This window comes from Ochotona princeps, chromosome 4, assembly GCF_030435755.1.
Source record: "Ochotona princeps isolate mOchPri1 chromosome 4, mOchPri1.hap1, whole genome shotgun sequence".
Lineage (NCBI taxonomy): Eukaryota > Metazoa > Chordata > Mammalia > Lagomorpha > Ochotonidae > Ochotona > Ochotona princeps.
The window spans coordinates 38,451,678-38,470,292 of record NC_080835.1 but is presented as its reverse complement, the minus strand read 5'-3'; the positions used below and the strand labels follow the sequence as shown (position 1 = coordinate 38,470,292).

The 18,615-nt window shown below is 41.8% G+C and overlaps 1 protein-coding gene across 2 annotated transcripts; it reads right to left on the bottom strand.

Annotated features, from left to right (window-relative positions):
• Positions 1 to 506: 506 nt before the first annotated feature.
• CSRP3 (cysteine and glycine rich protein 3) lies at positions 507 to 17,761 on the bottom strand. 2 transcript variants are annotated; one of them, XM_004585456.3, is made up of 6 exons: positions 17,642 to 17,761; positions 7,984 to 8,122; positions 5,283 to 5,451; positions 3,379 to 3,511; positions 2,224 to 2,317; positions 507 to 822 (listed from the first exon to the last, which is right to left on the bottom strand). In XM_004585456.3, exons 2-6 carry the CDS (start codon positions 8,093 to 8,095, stop codon positions 746 to 748), a joined length of 585 nt encoding a protein of 194 aa, XP_004585513.1. In that variant the 5' UTR covers positions 8,096 to 8,122; positions 17,642 to 17,761; the 3' UTR covers positions 507 to 745. The 2 variants fall into 2 exon arrangements, with proteins under 2 accessions (XP_004585513.1, XP_058519244.1); XM_058663261.1 differs by lacking the exon at positions 17,642 to 17,761 and adding an exon at positions 9,700 to 9,722.
• Positions 17,762 to 18,615: the final 854 nt, after the last annotated feature.

The window sequence follows — 18,615 nt, the reverse complement described above, 5'->3', positions numbered from 1 at the left end:
GAAACAACTTTGAAGAGATAACATATGACCTGTGACTTGATTAATGGGAGCTCACCAGGCTAAGGAGTTAGGAATTGAAGATGGAGAGTTTTTCATCTTACAGAAATGCCAGGCACACACACACACACACAAAAATAGTATTAAAAATTGTAACGAAATGAGGTTCCTATGCATATTTGGAAAACTTCAGATCTTTGAGTATAATTGCTGTTTGTGTGGAAGAGAGTGCCTAAAGATTAGTTGAATTTTACTTATTTTTATTTTCCTTTTTGAAATTTCTATCATGTTCTCTGTCTCATCCCAGCCCTGTTTTCTTCTTGGTTACAGAAGCACACTCAGCTGATGGGTCTCCAAAGACTCTTCCTTTGACAATTGTTTCTTCCTTTTCACTCCCTTCCCAGTTGATGTCCAATTTCATTGTATTCTCTGGAGCTAATTTTTCAAGTAGCTGTGTGTTTTATGAGAATTTCCCTTTATCCAAAAAATGAAAATGATCCAGAAGCCTGTAAGGTACCATTGATCATTTGTTTATTACCTTTCCTAATTCAAATACTGTAAATAACAAACCACTTGGTTGCAGATTAAATTTGAAATAATTTTCTTCCAAAGAGGATCATTATGGCTTCTACAGATAAACCCCATCCAGCTACAATTGAGAGGTTGTTTGGAGAAAGGTTCCTTTCTGTGCAGGGTTGCTTGGCAAATGCTTCAGGCTGGAGCCAAACATGGGAAATGGGGCACCTTTTCACTCTTTCTTTTCCACCTGCTGTGTGAGGCCTCCAAACCCAATGCCTGTGGGGCCGAAGTTTTTGGCATAGCAAACTGCATGAGAAAGAGACAGGAGGAGAAAGAACAAGTGAGTCAACATCATGACTTCAAGTCCTTGTGTCTGTGTCCTGCTATAGATATCCTTGTGATGAGTTTATACCCACATTAACTTTGAAACGAACCATTCTGCTCTTTCATTTGCTAATAAAAGTTGCTCATACTTCTTTGGTATTTATTGTAGTCACAGATAGTTGACATAATCCCAACTACTTTGCCAGCCCCAGCCCTAGCCCCTGCTTTCTCCCATTCCTTTCCTTACAAACATATTACGTATTTGCCGTTGCCAGAGGGAACTGTGATGTCCAAGTTTAGGGTTTTTTTTCCTGGAATGGCTCTCCCAAACCTACACTTGCTCTTTAAGCCGCTGAAGAATGATGTCTTCTAAGGAACCTTTCCCATTCACCCATGGTGGTTACTTTCTTCATAGACTACTGCATTGTGACTGTTCCTCTGCTATAGTTTATTTTTTCTTTGATTTTTGAAATGCACTTGTTTGTTTACATGTTGATCTTCCTGCTAGCCACAGCAGCACGCAATAGCTTTATGGTCTGCTGAATGCTGGGAACACTTACTTTTCTATTGTCAGAAGGCAGCCAACTGCTGAGAGAGTGGGTCAGTTCCCATCCTGTCTCATTGTGGGAGAAGATTTGCCTGATAATCTCCTCCCACTTAACCTCCTTTCCTTTCCTCCCTATACTCCTTCTGTACACATGTAGAGATTCTTGTGAAACCTTCATTAGGCAATGATGAGCTGTTGAGCAACAGAACAGGAGAAGCTCTGAGGCAGAGAAGGCACTGCCCTAAACCTAGTGCATCCCTTCCTTGTGCAGTGTCAGGAAAGAGCTAATCCTCACTAGTCCTTCAAAAGACTGAGAGTAGGGAGGCAGGTAAAGGCACAGCTGTGAGGACAAAGAAGAAAATCAGTTCTTTTCATGTGATCACTAAGTGATGTACAATATTAGAAATACAATATCAGAAACAGAAATGGCATGAGAAAGAATAGGGCAGAGAGGGAGGAGTGAAATAGGTATGTCTTAAAGTAACATGAGGTCAAATATGAGTTCTTCCCACACAAAGTGTCCCCAACTGCCATTTAGGTGGACAAAGGATGTTTAGATTTTAGAAGAGACTATGATGCTCTTTGTCCAGGCCTCATTGATTTCTGTCTTTCTCACTCTGCCCAGGTGTCCCACTGCCCCGAACCAGTTAGTATCCAGGTCCTACAAGGTGCTCCACTAACAAGGACCAGAGATGGGTGAAGAAGATTCCTTTCCCTTAGGTGATCTTGCTATCCATCTCAAGCACCCAATGTGGCTGAGAAGCCACGCTTCCAGCAGACACAGATAAGCCTGAATGTATGCTCCCAGGACCCATAAAATCTTCGGGACCACTCACCTTTGCAATAAAGCTCCCCATCTTTGTCAGTGACATTCGTGGACTCCAGACTCTTCCCACAGATGGCACAGCGGAAACAGGTCTTGTGCCAAGGCTGAGGGCACAAAGGGGTTGCATGTTACTGTGAGGTGGGTGACATAGTCTAGTCCCATGTGTAGGGCCCTAGCCAGCAGTATACCAATTGCCACTTTAAACTGTCCCTAACTTTTACTGTTATTTGCCTTAGGCACCAATCCTCAAAACTCTAAAAATGGATTTAGTGTGGTGACTTACATAAGCAGTCCTTCAAGACAGACTAAGTGGGAATGGACTTTGCCTAGCCAAAAGGACCCAAGGAACAAACAGCAGAAAAGGATTTGAGCTTGGATCAGTGGGCAAGGTTTATATTGAATATAAGATTAAAGAAGGAAAAAATAAGGCAGTTATCTAGATAATGTAACCTTGCTTGAATCCATTTAGTTCTGACTACAAAAATACATAAATTGGGTTGTCAGAAGACCTTTTTCCTCACGTACATCTATATGTATCAAGTAGGACCTGGAGGAGCTCACATGTCTGCGTATCTGTGGTGTTGGGTGCAGACCCTGCCCTTAGATTTGAAGTAGACCCTTCTGTGGCCCTTCTCTCCCTCAGGTAGAATCAGCATGATTTTTTTTTAGCATGACTTTTCTCTCTGAGTATATACATCCCTTTCCTTTGGTGAACAGCCTGGCTTTGGATCTGAAACAAGAGCTTACAGAACAAGTGTGAATCACAGTCTCACACATTTGATGACTTTTCAGAGACAGAATGTTTGTACTGATGATTTTCAGCTGCTGTGAGACAATTTTCATATGGTCAGTGGTGATGGCAGCAACAAGCTGAGTTACACAGCAGTGACAGGGTCTCAGTGATGAGACCTTTCTGTAAGGATTACAAACATTATAGGGCAGGGGGCACATGCCTCTTTGTGTCTACAGACTTCTAAACTGGCTGCCTTCCATTAATAGTTATCACTGGTTGACAGCAGTATGTGATTTCTAAAGTGATTCTGGGGGCTAGGGCTAAAGACAGGGTCCAGTCCCTCCCACCCACAGTTCCCTCTTTGTTCCATCATCTCGCAACTGGCAGTGGTAAATATGAGTGAATCTGTTTGTGTCATACAGAAGGCCTCACCTTGCCACCTCCCATCACTTTCTCAGCAGCATAAACTGACTTCCCACATCGAGGGCACTTTTCTGACTCTCCAAACTTTGCAGTGAACTTGGAAGGGTTGCTAGTGGTTGCTGAGCGAGCTGCCTTTGGGGACCTGGTATAAATAGAGAAACAAATGAAATACAGATTACTGTTGGTGATCAACATGAACTGTGTGACCTTGAGTGGGCTACTTCACTTCTCTTTCAGCCTGTGTATTTGGAAAGTACAGTTTTCTGTGAGAAAGTGCCTTTCTCAGAGTTGTGAGAGCGTGGAGTGGTACGTGCAAAGCACCAAGAACAGAGCCTGTTCAGTGTGTAGTAAGAGAAGATAAATATGAGCTGTAACAGGTTGAAATCTTTACTTTCCATGTTAACACTTAGCAAGTGTTCCAAACATGTCCTCTGGCATTATTATCTTTATTGCTGTATCACTATTGCTGTGCTTGCTTATTTAGTTTTCTCTGATCTTTATTGACATCCACCAGTTTGCTTTCTGAAATGATTTCTGCAAATTACAGGGCAAAATGACATCTTGACTGTTAGTGCTAATCAACTCCTGAGAAGCCACAGTCCAATGAACTAGTGTAATTTACCACAATTCAAGCTGTCACCTTCATTAAAGGTCACCTGTCCCCATGACAACAGTATCCAAAATGGAAGCACAGAAGTAGCCTTGAGTTTTTAATATGCATTTATAATTTATGTTTATACTTGTACATTTTGGTTTTTCCTTGTATCTTATATCATTTGAGCCTTGCCACCCATCCTAGAAGATAGGGAGGGCTGGCTAGAGAACAAGATGATACCTGCCCTAAGGTGGGCAGCTCACAATTGGTAGGGCTAGAATGAAGCCCTATGTCTAAATACTGCTGTCTCTCTTCGGGTTGTTTCTCAAGGAGACCCTAAAAGATGAGTTTAGAGAATGCAGTTGGTATTATCTTTTTTTTTTTTTAAGCTAAGCCTCTGGCAGGGATCACAGAAATTATCATGGACAAATTTTCTCCAGAAGCTAACTGATCATGTGTCCGTCCATGTTTCCAGCTTGTGCCATGGGTTACTCTCTCCTGAAGGGATAAGAGAACTCCAAGATGATCTGATTTCTCCCCGGGGGATGCCCTGGAGGGGACACTTCCTCAGTGGGGCTTGGTTGCCTGGCTAGTCCCATTATAGAAGCACATTTTGGAATGAGCTGGCTGGATGGCAGCTGCAGTCAATGCCAGTCAAATTATCTATTCTCAGTTCCAGGCTAAAGGTCAGTGTGGCCATCAAGAATGTGGGCACGGGGGAGCAGATGCAGGTGACCAATGTGATATCACAGCTTCCCTAGGCAAGTGATGGAGGAACCCTGGCTCTGCATTGGCAACAAGCAGCCGGAGAAAACCCACATAATGGCTGTAATTTGTTGTTTGCTGCTTAGGCTCAGCTCATCCCTGCAGACCTCATCCCTTTTGCAAGACAGACATTAGTCATTTTAAAACCCAAGGGAAAAAATGTTTTCTTGACAAGCACACAGAGAATGGCCATCACCTCCCTGCCATATTTATGTGATTTACACAGAAACTCTCAAAGGAGAAGAAAAGAGACACCATGTAGTTTTTCATGGGTCAAACAATGGAACATCTGTATATTCCAGGTTTTCTCTTGACATGCAAACCAAGAGCCATGATGTAAAAGTAATTGGTCTTTAGAAAGGCAGATAATTTAAAGAGAGTCTTTGGAGAGATAGCACATTGTTAGTGCTTGGTCACTTTGAGGATTTCCATTGTTGACAAGTCAACAATAGAGTCCATTCTCCCCCTTCCACAAAATGTTGCTATGGGAACAAAATGAACTGTCCATATAATCAAAGACTAGCAAGGAGGGAGGAAACGGGCATTTACTCACTGTTGGAACTGGAGGCCGAGGTGCTCGCCTGTGTCCGTGCTGAGACAGCCAGCTCCTTGTCCATACCCAATCCCCTTGGGCCCATACCTGCGCCCATAGCAGACCTTACAGTAGATCTCCGACTCATGAGCTGCCACTGTGGTGCTGTCAAGAGCCTTCCTGCAGGCCACTGTCAGGGAAAAGAAAGGTCAAGGAGATGAGGCTGAGATCATTCTCCCATACCTGTACCCACAACACTGTGCCAGGGCCGAGACCAGCACACGGAGCCTCTGGCTCAAGGACATAACTTTGATTCTTAAGCAGTTCATCTATCTTGAGGCTCAGATCCCAAAGCAGTTCCGAGGTGGCCAGGACAAGAAGCTGAGGCAAGAGAGGGGCATACTTCATCAGCATAAGAATCAAGACTGGGCAGTTTCTGCTCATCATGGTTTTTGTAGAGCACTGTGGTAATCACAATGACCACTGAAGCTAATTTGTGTCAAGTTTATATATATATATATATATATATATATGTTTTGAAGGTTTATATATTTTTATTACAAAGTCGGATATACAGAGAGGAGGACAAGAGAGGAAGATCTTCTGTCTGATGATTCACTCCCCAAGTGACTGCAATGGCTGGTGCTGTGCTCCTGATTTCCAACAATGCAGACACCAAAGAAATATAACACATCCCATTAATAATTCATATATTGATTATATTTTAAAATTGTAAGATTTTGGATACATTGGTTTAAGTAAAATGCTTTAAAATTAATGTCACTTCTTACTTTCATGCTCTTAAAACTATGGTCACAAGAAATTTCAGAGTTATACATATGGCTTCCATTGTTTTTCTTTTAGACAGTGTTTGTGTAGAGGGTTTGTATGGAAGCTAACTATGGAGATTTTTCCAGAAGTCAGGGGAGCTTGGGACAGGAGGCAAGCTGAGGCAGACCTTGCCTTTCTCAATTGTATTTCCAGCAACTTCAGGGATGCCTGAAGGAAGCATAATTCATGTGATGATAATACAGAAATTGTACTCTTCTCCAAGGCCTTCTTCACCACTAGTGAAACTTTCATTGTGTCTCTATCTCACCAGAAGCTCTAATCAAATATTACAGGGATGTAGCAAATGCTCAAATCCCTCAAGCCATGGCTCTATTGAGCAGGGTCTCTTCCTGCTTACTAGGAAAGACAAGACAATCCTATACCATGAAAAGCTTCCTTACCATTTCCTGTCTCCTCTCAGTGATCAAAGTTAATCAAAAGATAATGAATACCTGTAAGGCCAAACTTCCAGATCCAGACATAATTTCCTCCTTGTAACACCTATGCAATAGGAAGGCTCATCTCCAATTTCTAGATGGAGAAATTGAGTCTCACCACAGTGAAATGACTTGTATGTTGTGCAGCTAGTACATTACAGAGCTCAAATTCAAGCCCTAGTCCTTTTTAAATCCAGTTTGTGGTTTTCCCACTATTCCTCATTTGGGCTCTTTTTAAAGAATGCTGGCCATATTTGGACAAAAGCCAGAGAGTTATGGAATGAATTATCTTGAGCAATTAATTCTAGATCATTGTAATAATGATGAATCTGAGGTATGTGTAAGATTACTTGAAAATAATTACACATAATTAAAATCTAAGCATTAGTAAGTTCATCAAGCCAATTGCTCAGAGCAATGCCCCTCCCACCTCATCACTGCCTTGTTCTCCAGTGTTATGTTGGCTGTGGGAGGTAAGGGTTAATGAAAACTCCTGCAGCTGGTAAGACAAGACTATTCCTGGTGGCCTAAGGCTGCAGTGCCTCTCTGACTACTAGATGGAGTTCAGATTTTGATATTCTCTTTGAAACCATTTTGTGTGTATGGCTTCCAGCCACTGGGCTGTGGTGTAGGGGTAAAATCAGATGGGATGAGGGACTAGGCAGGAAGGAAGAAGGCAAAATATTGAGCAAAGCTGGCCCCTAACCCAGACATGCTAGAGGAAAAAAAAAGAAATTGCCATTTCAAAGCCACAGCTTATTTTTCTCCAAACAGAGCTTGCTATTAGAAAACCCTGCCCAATGAAGTTATGATATAGAGCACTCACTGACATGGGAATCTGAACATACAGGTTCTGTTCCAGGCTGTGCTACAAATGCTCACAACCTGGGCTTAGAGATGATAGATGGTGATCTCAGTTTGGACATTTGTGAGTAAATGTTGGGCAGGGATGGTATAAAGATTCCTAGGCTCTGTGCACAATTCTTTCTGACTCTCACAGAACTGGCACATTTTTCCTTGCCTGACGTAGGACCTCTCTTAGGAAAGATCAGCCACAGCTGGCTTTGGGGACAGCTGGCTAGTTAGGGAAGCAGTGGGAGCCAAATCCACCCTGGCTCCAGATAAGTGCTGGCGTCTCCTCTCAGCCAAGTCACACTTTGTAAATGTCGCCACTAGGTCATGGCTTTCAGCAGAGAGTGCAGTGACAAACCAGCTTGCCCTGATTTGAAGCAGCAGGGGAATGGCCTGATATAAAAACGGTACTCAATAGAGTATCACTTCTTCCGTGGGGCTCAAAGAGTTTACATCTACGGAGTCTTTCTAGCTCTACTCCCAACAACAAGAGTACAGCCTGAGAACAGCACTGGCAACAGTATCTCTGATTAAATGTGAACCTCAAAATCTCCTGTGGTTCTTGAGTCCTTGTCCCCACCTACGATGCTCCCCCAACTCACTGCAGTGGAAGCAGGTCTTGTGGAAACTCCTTCCATTGCACTGAATTTCCTCCGCGTGGTAGACAGTCTTCTCACAGGCTCCACATTTCGCTCCTCCACCCAAGTTTGGCATCTTGGAGACGTTTGACCAAGGTCAAATCTAACAGGATGTAAAGAAAATAATTTAAATTTAAGTAGTCCACAAATGAATGAATTTCTAGCAATACAGTGATCTGTATCCAACCAGTTTGGTAGTTCACTCATTCACTCATTCATTCATTCATTCATTCATTCATTCATCAGTGAGCTATCATACCCAAGTGAGTCACTAAGTAAGCTCAGACACTCAGGTACCACTTTGGGACTCCATTTCATCTTCTGTGACATTTCAATTGCATTGCTCTTATATGTTCCAAAGGGCTGTTAGAAGGAATAGGTGGGATAATTTTGTGTATATAAAAGTATAAATATTAAGTATAGTTATTTTTCCATCTGAGCTTTTTCTGTCCTTTTGTTATTTATGTGCCATGAACAAATTTCATGTGTTTCACACATACAGATTTAGGAGTGTATGATACTTCCCACCCTACCCTCCCTGCCACCCATACTTCTAATTGCCATGCTTCCTTCTTTACTTTTTAAAAATTATTACAATGGCATACTTGGAGTTCATAATCACAGGTGCAACCCTCCTTGAAGAGTATATAGATAAGGCTTTAAGCAATAATTAAATCTCAAAATTTTCACTAATTTAGATTACATTTTTTGTGCTCTGCATTTTAGCTACAAATTAGGGAAACATGCTATTTATCTTTTTGGGGACTAGCTTATATAATTATTTTCCAAATAAGGTTTAAAAAATTATTCCATCAAAAGAAGGCATTGCCTATCAAATGGTATTATCTTCTTATCTAACTTAAAGCTTCTGGAATCACCTCACATCTTGTTAGATGCAGATTCTGGTTTAGAAATCTTGAAAAGGCAGGATATTTTGCATTTCGGGAAGATTTCAGGCAATGGTGATGCTTCTGCTGAAAGATTAGTCTTTGGATAGCAACACCTTCGCTTACCTTGTGGATAACAGGTATATAATATATAAAATCTCCTATTCAGATTTGTTCCTTATGCTCATGCATGTCTGTTTAAAAATATCTATACCCAGGCAATAGATGTATATTGGTACTATACCAGGTCTAGACTAAAACCCTGCTATCCACTTTCAGAGTTACCTTCAACTTGCTCCATGTATCAAAATGAACTACACAACTTCCCTTCGCATCTGTTTTCCCACCTATTCAGCAAAAACACTAATACTTCTCCCTGCCATTGTTTAGAAAACCAAATAGCACGATGTACAGGAGGGGACTTGACAGCATTCATACTAGATAGAAACCAGATGACAGTACTTCTATGTCCTTCTCTATTCTACAGTAAGGAACTACAGCAAGGAGCTGCCAGCACAGCCTAGGGCTATCACCATCCCCTCCACACAGGATTATACTTCAGGGATAGTCACCAAAGAAGAGGATTAAAAACGAAAATTTTCTTTCTGTGTGTGTTTTTAGGTTGAAGTCCAGTTTTCCTGTTTTCCCAGAGAAGAACTGAAATAAACCATGAATATTCAATAAAATTTCTGAAATCCTGTCAACCACCCAAGAATGCTGAATTTTACAGTAGGATACTGTGGTTTCTGAGAAGGCTGGTGTGTCATTATTGTCAGTGACACCAAGCACTCACTATCAGGACATTCCAAGTGGCTGCTTCTGATCTTCTCCTTCTCTTCTTGGAAGTCAGTCACCTTGGAATAGTTGACGATTAACTCTAAGCCCTCTTGGGCCAACTGCTCTAGTTGTAATCCAGTCTCATCTCAAAACAGTTTTTGCTAAGGAACAGAAAGTAAATAGCAAACAGACCACTGAACCTGACGCTGGAACTGATAGAAATGTTCCTACCTAAATATACTCACAAAGAGCTTTTCCTGCTTAGAAAAACTGCCAGGTCTATCAGGTTGGTCAGGAACATCCTACTCTCTTCTCTCATGGAAGCCAGTTATTTTGTTTATTCAGTAAAATTTCAGAAAAAAATTTTTTTAAATTTACTTTTATTAGAAAGGCAGATCTACTGAGAGAAGGAGAGACAGAGAAAAAGATCTTCCATCCACAAATTCATTCCCCAAATGCCTGCAATGGCATTCCAAATGGAACTGAGCAGATCTGAATCTAGGAGCCAGGAAATTACTCCAGGTCTCCTACACAGGCACAGGGTCCCAAGGCTTTGGGTCATCCTCCAGTGCTTTTCCAGGCCACAAGCAGGGAGCTAAATAGAAAGTGGAGCAACCAGGACATGAACCAGTGCCCCTGTGGGATCCTAGCACTTGCAAGGAAAGGATTTAGCCACAGAACCATCATGCCTGGCCCCAGAAAATATTTTTGAAGAAAATATTGAGTGAATTGACTTCTACAGTTTAAGGTATTTATTATACTGGAAAGTGTCATGAATTTTTGAGTTGGATGTGTTGATAGCCCACATTCATTGGTTATTCATTCACTTACCATACATTCACTACTTACTGATCATGTCTCAGGAATTAAGGGTGAGGGAACATAAAAATAAGAAATGTGTGTCCCATTATAGTAAAGCAGGGACCTGAATTCTTTGTACCACAGAACAGTCTTCAGAGGAGTGCCAAGGCAACTTCAATGAGAAAATGACTAGCCCCATTTAAACTGGAATAAAAGCCATCAGTCTTTGGAGTCACAAAAGACTCAGGTTTTAAAGGGTACCTAGGAGTTCACCATGTGGATAAAAGGAGTAAGGACATTGCAAGCATGGAAAAGAACACATAGGCATAGAAACCTTGATATTTTCCCCCAAAGAGCCCATGCTGTTCACTTCAGAATCAATTTAAACTCTAGAATGTTAGTGTTGAAATAGATGTTTAAGGTTGTCTGATTGCCTCATTTACAACCAGGGAGTCACATAAAAAGTAGAAACGTAGTGATATTTCTTAGCTAGCTTCTTTTTCTATGATCCGTCCTTCTCTCATTACAGATAATACATTTTCTAAATAGGGGTGGCATCACCTAATTCTGCATATATCCATTTTGATCATGAGTTTCAAAATAACATGAAGTACAGGTGAAATGTAACAGATTTCATCCAAGATTGTGACAGTGAGACTTCTGAAACTTATGATGTGAAATTTTTCAATGAAAACTACCCTAGGTCAAAGTTCTCCTTTGAAATCTTCAGTGGAGATTTCATTGTCATGTTCTATAGGTTAATAGGAGATGGAAATGTCTTAGGGAAGGTATGTATTTTTCCCAGCAATGCCAACACAAGATACTTTTTAAAATGCAGTGAAGATTACAGAATTACCATCTTTACAAGCCAATGTATTTTAGCACAAGTTGTTTTTAAGCGATCATAAATATCTGACATACATATATCAAAACAGGAAATTCAAAATAGAAATTCTTAAGTACTCTATTTATTTTTTTAGATTTTTTTTATTATTATTGGAAAGCCAGATATACAGAGAGGAGGAGAGACAGAGAGGAAGATCTTCCATCCGATGTTTCACTCCCCAAGTGAGCCGCAACGGCCAGTGCTGCGCCTATCCGAAGCTGGGAACCAGGAACCTCTTCCGGGTCTCCCACGCAAGTGCAGGGTCCCAAAGCATTGGGCCGTCCTCCACTGCTTTCTCAGGCCACAAGCAGGGAGCTGGATGGGAAGTGGAGCTGCCGGGATTAGAACCGGCGCCCATATGGGATCCCAGGGCTTTCAAGGCGAGGACTTTAGGCGCTAGGCCATGCAGCCGGGCCCTTAAGTACTCTATTAACAGATGTTCAGTTCTACTGCTAAAGATAGGGATGTAACTGTGGAAGTTAAACACAGAAAACATCCCTTCTTCAAATACAAGGCCAAAACACAGGGGTGTTTTAATATACCTTGAATCCCAAGACTTGGATTCTAATCTTAACTATATTACCTTCAACTTGGATAAACAAAAACTGGTAACAATAATATCTCCTAGGACTACTGCAAAAGTTATGGAAATATGATCAATTTAAACTGATTTTGTAAAGCTTTCTGAAGACACACTTTTCATATCCATTTGGTTTCAGGTTGTTCAGATAGCACCACTGTGCTAATTAAGTACTATGATTGAAAGTGCATTTAGGGCTTGGCTTCCTTACATAACCTTTTCAGCCTCCTGGATTACCCTGGAATTCCTGTGTCAACACTCCTCTAGCCAGGCTGGGAATGCAAGTTTGCCCTGGCAAGGTCCCAAGAGATGGGTCATTTGTTTATCAACGTTGCCTGTTACTAGCAAGGGCCACTGAAGGTGGGGACTCCAAATATAGATTTTACCCATCACTTAACCCCATTTATCACCTGGGTCACCATCTGCATCACACCACATGGCAGTACTCTCTGGGCTGATCCATGAGATGCCTGTGTTGTAACAGGCAAGTTGTGAGATAGAATTGAAGCGGAAAATGAGCTGGAATCTTTGAGGCTGAACTATAACATAAGACCCCACCATGTCACTTGGGAGAGATGGGACCCCAGATTTGGGTCAGTCAGATCCCAGAGAGAGACCGATCATTCCATGTAGACCTCTTAAGGAGTGGTGCTAAAGGAGATTTTACACTAGGAATGTGCTACAGTAGGTGTGAAAATTGCTGGGTCAGCCACAGGAAGTTGGGATTTTTAGTTCCTTCTTACCTCTTCAAAGTTGTGTGATCTGAGCAAACTATTCACTGTCTGAATTTGAGCATCCTCTAAAAAGAGGGTAACAGTCTTTTCAATCTCACTGCAGGTAAAAATGGAAATCAGTTCAAGTACAGTCAAATCTCTGAACTGAAGAGTATTGTCAGAAAAATACAATTAATTAGCTCTACCATGGTTCTGAATGTTCCCACATTAATCCAAAAGCTTATCTCTTTAAAGATTTATTTATTTCTATTGGAAAGGCAGATTTACAGAGGAGGAGAGTCAGAAAGATCTTCTATCCACTGCTTAACTCCCCAAGTAGCCACATGGCCAAAGCTGAGCCCATCCAAAGCCAGGACACAGGAATTTCCTCCAGGTATCCCACACATTAGAGGGTTCCAAGGGTTTGGTCCATCCTCTGCTGCTTTCCCAGGTCAGAAGCAGGGATCTGGATAGGAAGTGGAGCAGCCAGGACATGAACTGGTGCCCATATCAGATGCCTACATTTGCAGGCAGAGGATTAGTCAATTAAGCCATCATGCTGACCCCAATCTAAATATTTAAAATAACCAAAATACAAATCTTTGGCAGTATATTCTTCCCAATTTAGTTTAAATCCTTCCATTTTCTCTCCCTTCTTTCCTTTGTTTCTTCTATTTCTCCTTTCTCTTTTTTTCCTTCATCCTCCTCCTCTTCCTCTTTCTTTTTCTTCTTCCCAGGGCACAAAGGGGTAGAATACATAAAACAGGAAGTTTCTTTCTTTGTAGGGGTCCACAGAAATGCCTGGGAGGAAATCTTAAGCCAAAACTTTGCTCAAGCAATATCACAACAGTGTTTTCAGCTCAATCATTCTAAGAAATGCATAGTCCACACAGTGAATGCAGTGTTTGACACTAGCTTAGGTAAGGGTTCTGGACATAGGAACCCATACATGGAGTCCTAGTGAGGATTCTAACCATTACTGACATAATCCTGGTGCTCACATAATTGAAGCTCACATTCCTGGAGCTAAACCCCTGAGCCAGACACTGTGGCAAATCTCATTTTATCTTCACAACAACCCTTCCAAGGCAAGTGTTCTTAAAACAAATACTTTTCAAATGATAGAAATGGAGACTTATCATGACATCAGTTGCCCTAGACACTTCCTGTTAAATTTCACATGGGAAGATCAGAACGTACATCTCTCTGATCCCAAAGTTGCATTCTTACTTTAATGTTAGCTACTATCCATAGTTATAATCCATCAGTTTCTTTGCATGCTAGTGCATTGGCTCCTCTACACCAGTCTCACAGAGCAGATTTTTTTAATCCCATTTTTGCAGATGAGAAGAAACAAGAGTGTTAAGTGGCTTGTTCAAGATCAGACATCTAGTAAGTGGCAGAGCTGCAACTGAAACCCCCTTTAGCCTTATCCAGACTCATGCTACTCCTGCTCCTGCTTAGAAGGCTCTGAGGCAGGGACAACTTTCAGCACTTTCACTACCCAAACTTTCTATCAATGGGAACTGAGATCAAACAGATCCACGGTCCCCATGGGCTAGGATTGCTGAGTGGGGATAGCAGGAGATGGACTACAGTCAATAAAGCAAAGGACTTTCTAAGAATCACTGCTGCTCAAACATGGACAAGGTGCCGGTGGAGCCGAGGCCTCATTCATCATTGATTTTCAGCTCAGGTGGAGATGGATACTCAAGTGCCGGTGATACCTTAAAGCCCTTTCAAGGGCCTTTCAAACCCTGAGACAGGACCTTAACAGAGGAAACAAATCCCCTAACCCTAAAAACCCTAACCTTAACTCTAAAAAGTAAGGGACCGCAGAAAGGCATGTACTTTGGGGGAAATTCAAACCAAAGTTCAAAAACACCAACTGCTGAACTTGAGACAAGTTGCTCAATTGCCTAAGCCCAGTATCTGTGCGCGTGTAGAGACAGGATGACAAGATTAGTCTGAAAATCCTATTTTAACCTTGAATAAAATAATAATAATAGCTAAGATACAAAATTCCAATGCTTAATACACAGCAGGTATTTAATAATTTAGTTGCCTCTATCGTTATTGTTATTTTTCCCCTAAATTTCAAACGTGTTTCTTAGAACAAGCCAATTTCTTCCAGCTCTTTATTCCTGGTGGGTTGCTTCAGACTATGAACAAACTCTGTTCCTCAACTTTTGGAGAGCAAGGGCTACACCGGAGAAATCAGGGCCATGAGGGAGTTGGGTTGGATCAGGGTGCCTGGTGCTACTGACTACACATGAGACAAAGCCCTAAACCTCGGAATCAGGACAACTTCTCTCTTTGGCAGTCCTGATTAGGCCGGCTGTTCTTGCTGAGGATTTGGGCTTGAAAGGGAAGTAGCCTTACAAGGAGCCTGTAGGATCAGGGGAGGTCATGTCCTCCAGCTCCTGGTCAAGGCCAATTGCTTCTTTCTAAGCTTTTCCGCCCACAACAGGGGGCCCTTACGTAAAGTCTGAGAGGTGTAGCCTGCTTACTCCCCGCATGTAAATAGACACCAGTGTTGGCTCTCACGACTTTAAAATTCAGGCAGGATAGACATACCTATTAAATTGAGGCTCTACCATGTGGTCATTGAGTGCTTTTTCTGAAATGTCTGAAGTGTGGCCAACTTGTACCTTCGGAAACTTGCCCTTTGTTCTATTTTGAGCTTCATGCTTTATTTTTATAGATCACGTGGTACCCCAGTTTACCTCTTGGCTCAGCCACCTTCTAGACTTATGACCATAGTGATAACTATACTGCTTTCAACTTCAGTTTTTCCTCTGAAGGATGACTTTTCATAGGACTTTTGTGCCAATTAAATAAACTAACACTTGCTTTGCACTTGCAGGAATGGTAAGAAATTACAGAGTCATAGTCAACTCTTTCCCAGGACAAGATGCACAGTGATGCTCTCAAAAAAGCTTCTATTGCCTGCAGGAATCAAGACTGTTGTTGTTTGCTGTTCTGTTTTCCTTCTCCAGTGTGAATATTGTAGTTTTTCACATTTCCTGGCATCACATTTCTTTTTGACTTGATGCAGTATTTCCCTTGATGCAGTATTTCCAGACATCTGAGCTCCAGGCTAGTAACTGGAAGTCCTCCAGGACTAGTATTTCCTGGGTATCAAGTTCCTACTCTTGTGTCCTATTGCTTGTAAAACAAATTAATCTTCTAACACCTGACCAGCTCGCTCTTCACTTTGGACTTTTAGCCTCACCCTATACAGCAAGAAACCATTCCACTCCATTGAGTATAACCCAATGCCTTTTCTCAAAGGTCTTGCATATTTTAATAGTCGTATTAAATTTTCCAGGCCCATTTCCTCCCATTATCTCTTTCAGTCCTCACAAATCCCTTTGGGACAGGTGTCCATATCATACTCAAAGAAGTTAAGGAGTATTCAGAACTGGGATCGGAACTCAGTCTGTACTGTGGCTCCTTTTTTCCTTCTGAGTTCCAAGGGTTCCCTAATACGTATTCTGCAAGCTTCTACATCCATTTCCTCCAAGAGGATTTTTGGCTACTTGCCATTTTGAATGCTGCTCCTCACTTTTCCCACCCACTCCCACTCTTCCCCCACTTTCCTCTCCTCCCCCATTTCCTCTGGCTCTCTAGAATGCCTGTGCCTGGTTCTGCATCTCCTGCCCAAAAACTAGGACTCATTTCCAACAAGCACAAATAACTGAGTTGTTTGGAATGGAGTCAAAGCCAATCCAGAAGATTCCCTGATATTTTGGGGGTTAAAGGTCTGTTTCACATACATTGTGATAAAGTCTATGGACACGCAATTGAGACTCAGTCCTCACCATAGGCTGAGGATGCAAGCCACCGCATTTCCTGGTCCTTCTTGCTATTCATGCCTACCTCTCCCCAAAGAATTTAACCCTCTACCTCACCCTTGACCAACACAGCTGATGGCTAATACATATGCATTAATGTGCATTAAATTGGATCACAGAGAGACAAGTGTCCTTGGGCTGGTCATCTGGCTCCTCCCTCTTGGAGGAGTCACCACTCTGGTTCAGGGACAGAGCAGAAATTAGAGGTGGCAGCTTTGATCTTTTAGCAGCATTTCCATTCAGATCATTACTTAAAACACCTTCTCTATCTCAATCCTATGTTCATTTGATAATCACTGGGATATTTAAGAAATATCTGAAAGCTACAGGATACACTGGAATTTACCCCAAACCCAACTGGAAATGAACCTCTCCTTAAATAGAGCTTTGAATGGATTTTTAAGGAAATCCTACCAATTTTTTTTTAGTCCAAGTTTAGTTAACTCTAAATAACTCAAAGAAACTCTGTTGCTGAGTATCTTTGGGGTATACAATCTAGTTTAAGCCAACAGCTCTGAATGAAGTTTCATTCACCCACACCTTCTGAATAGTACAGTTCCTCCTAATTTGAACAATGCTATCTTCATGATGTCGCATCTATTACAACATCTGTGTAACCATCCACTCCTTTCCAGTTCCGAAAAATGTCACCACATTTTGACTGATCCTTGCAGAGAAGACTGAAGAGCTAAGAGGCAGGAACTTTCTCAAAGTCACTTCTCTACTAGTATGTGGTAGTCCCAGCAGTAGAAGGCAGGTTTGTCAACTGTTGCTTCAGCCAACTTTTTGAGTATTTTCTTCTACTTTCCAGCTATCCCAACTAAGACAATAAGAAATATTATACCACATTGAAAGTAGTTTTAGACCAAAAATGATCTTTTACTCATTCCTTTGTCATTTTCTATTGAGCCCCCAAATATTAATCATTTTTAGAAAAAATTTAGCAACTGCCAGTTCCACACCAGAACTAAGTATGACTTGAGTCTCCTTGCATATAACCTAGGTGTATGATAGTAACTGGAATGGAAATCAGATTCTCCCTCTCTAGAACCTTTTTTACGTCCAGTCTACCACCCAACCAGCATGTCCCCCAGCCCCGATTCCTGCATCTTTCCACTTACCTGCCTGTATGGCCTCTATGAGCTCAACTGAGTTGAGAGGGGCTCTTGTCCTCTTTAAATATATGGAGGCTGTCATCAGCCTTGGCCTGGAAGGGCAGGAGGGAGCCTGAGGGGAGAGGGTGAATGAGACATGAGTAACACAACTGCTATCAGCAGCTGAAAATAGCCTGTGACCAAAGCCCTGAGTTTTGTTCCCCCTCACGCCAGCTGGGAGGCTCTAGGAGAACAATATCTCTTGGGTTGTTTTCATTGCCAGTTCCCTTAGACACCAAGGAATACACTTGTGGAGAATATGCTTTCTGGTCAAACAGCGGGGATGGGATCAAGAACGCAGAATTTTGTATCAAAACTTGTTTCTCCAGGCCCCCACCACACAGATGTCCCTGGAAATCATCGTGAATGTACCTGAAAGTGAATCATGAGCCATATCTGGGAGCCCTGGAACTCTAAGACGTAGGTTGCTATACTCGTGAAGAGAACTCAGAGCTAAAAATAAGAGTGATGGGGGTCTGAAATGGTACTCAAATAATCTGTTCAAAGGAGATAGGTGAAAAAAGGTCAACCAGGCATCAGGGGCCTGTCACTCCACCTATGCTGTGATAAAAAGTTTTCTCTCGAAAGTTTTGAGTTACTTTTTTCATCAGTTTTCCTTATTTGAGAATTTGAAACCCTGAGTGTCATCATGGCCTCACATTTACAACAAGTCTGCAAACATTCCTGTAGAATCACTTTTTCCTTGGAGGCATGATTTCCCTTTGCCTGGAATGTGCACAGTTTGGCTTTGAGCAAACATCACAAACACATCTGAATCATACAGTTGAGTAGCTGACAAGATGTTCGGAGATTTAAAGAGAAATTCTTCATGTTATGACTTACTAAACTGAGGCATTTACTTTGCCTCATCTGTCCCTCAAGCTCAAGAATTTTCCATGTGTTGACTTGCATGCTGAGATTCGGTATAAGCAGTGCCCAGC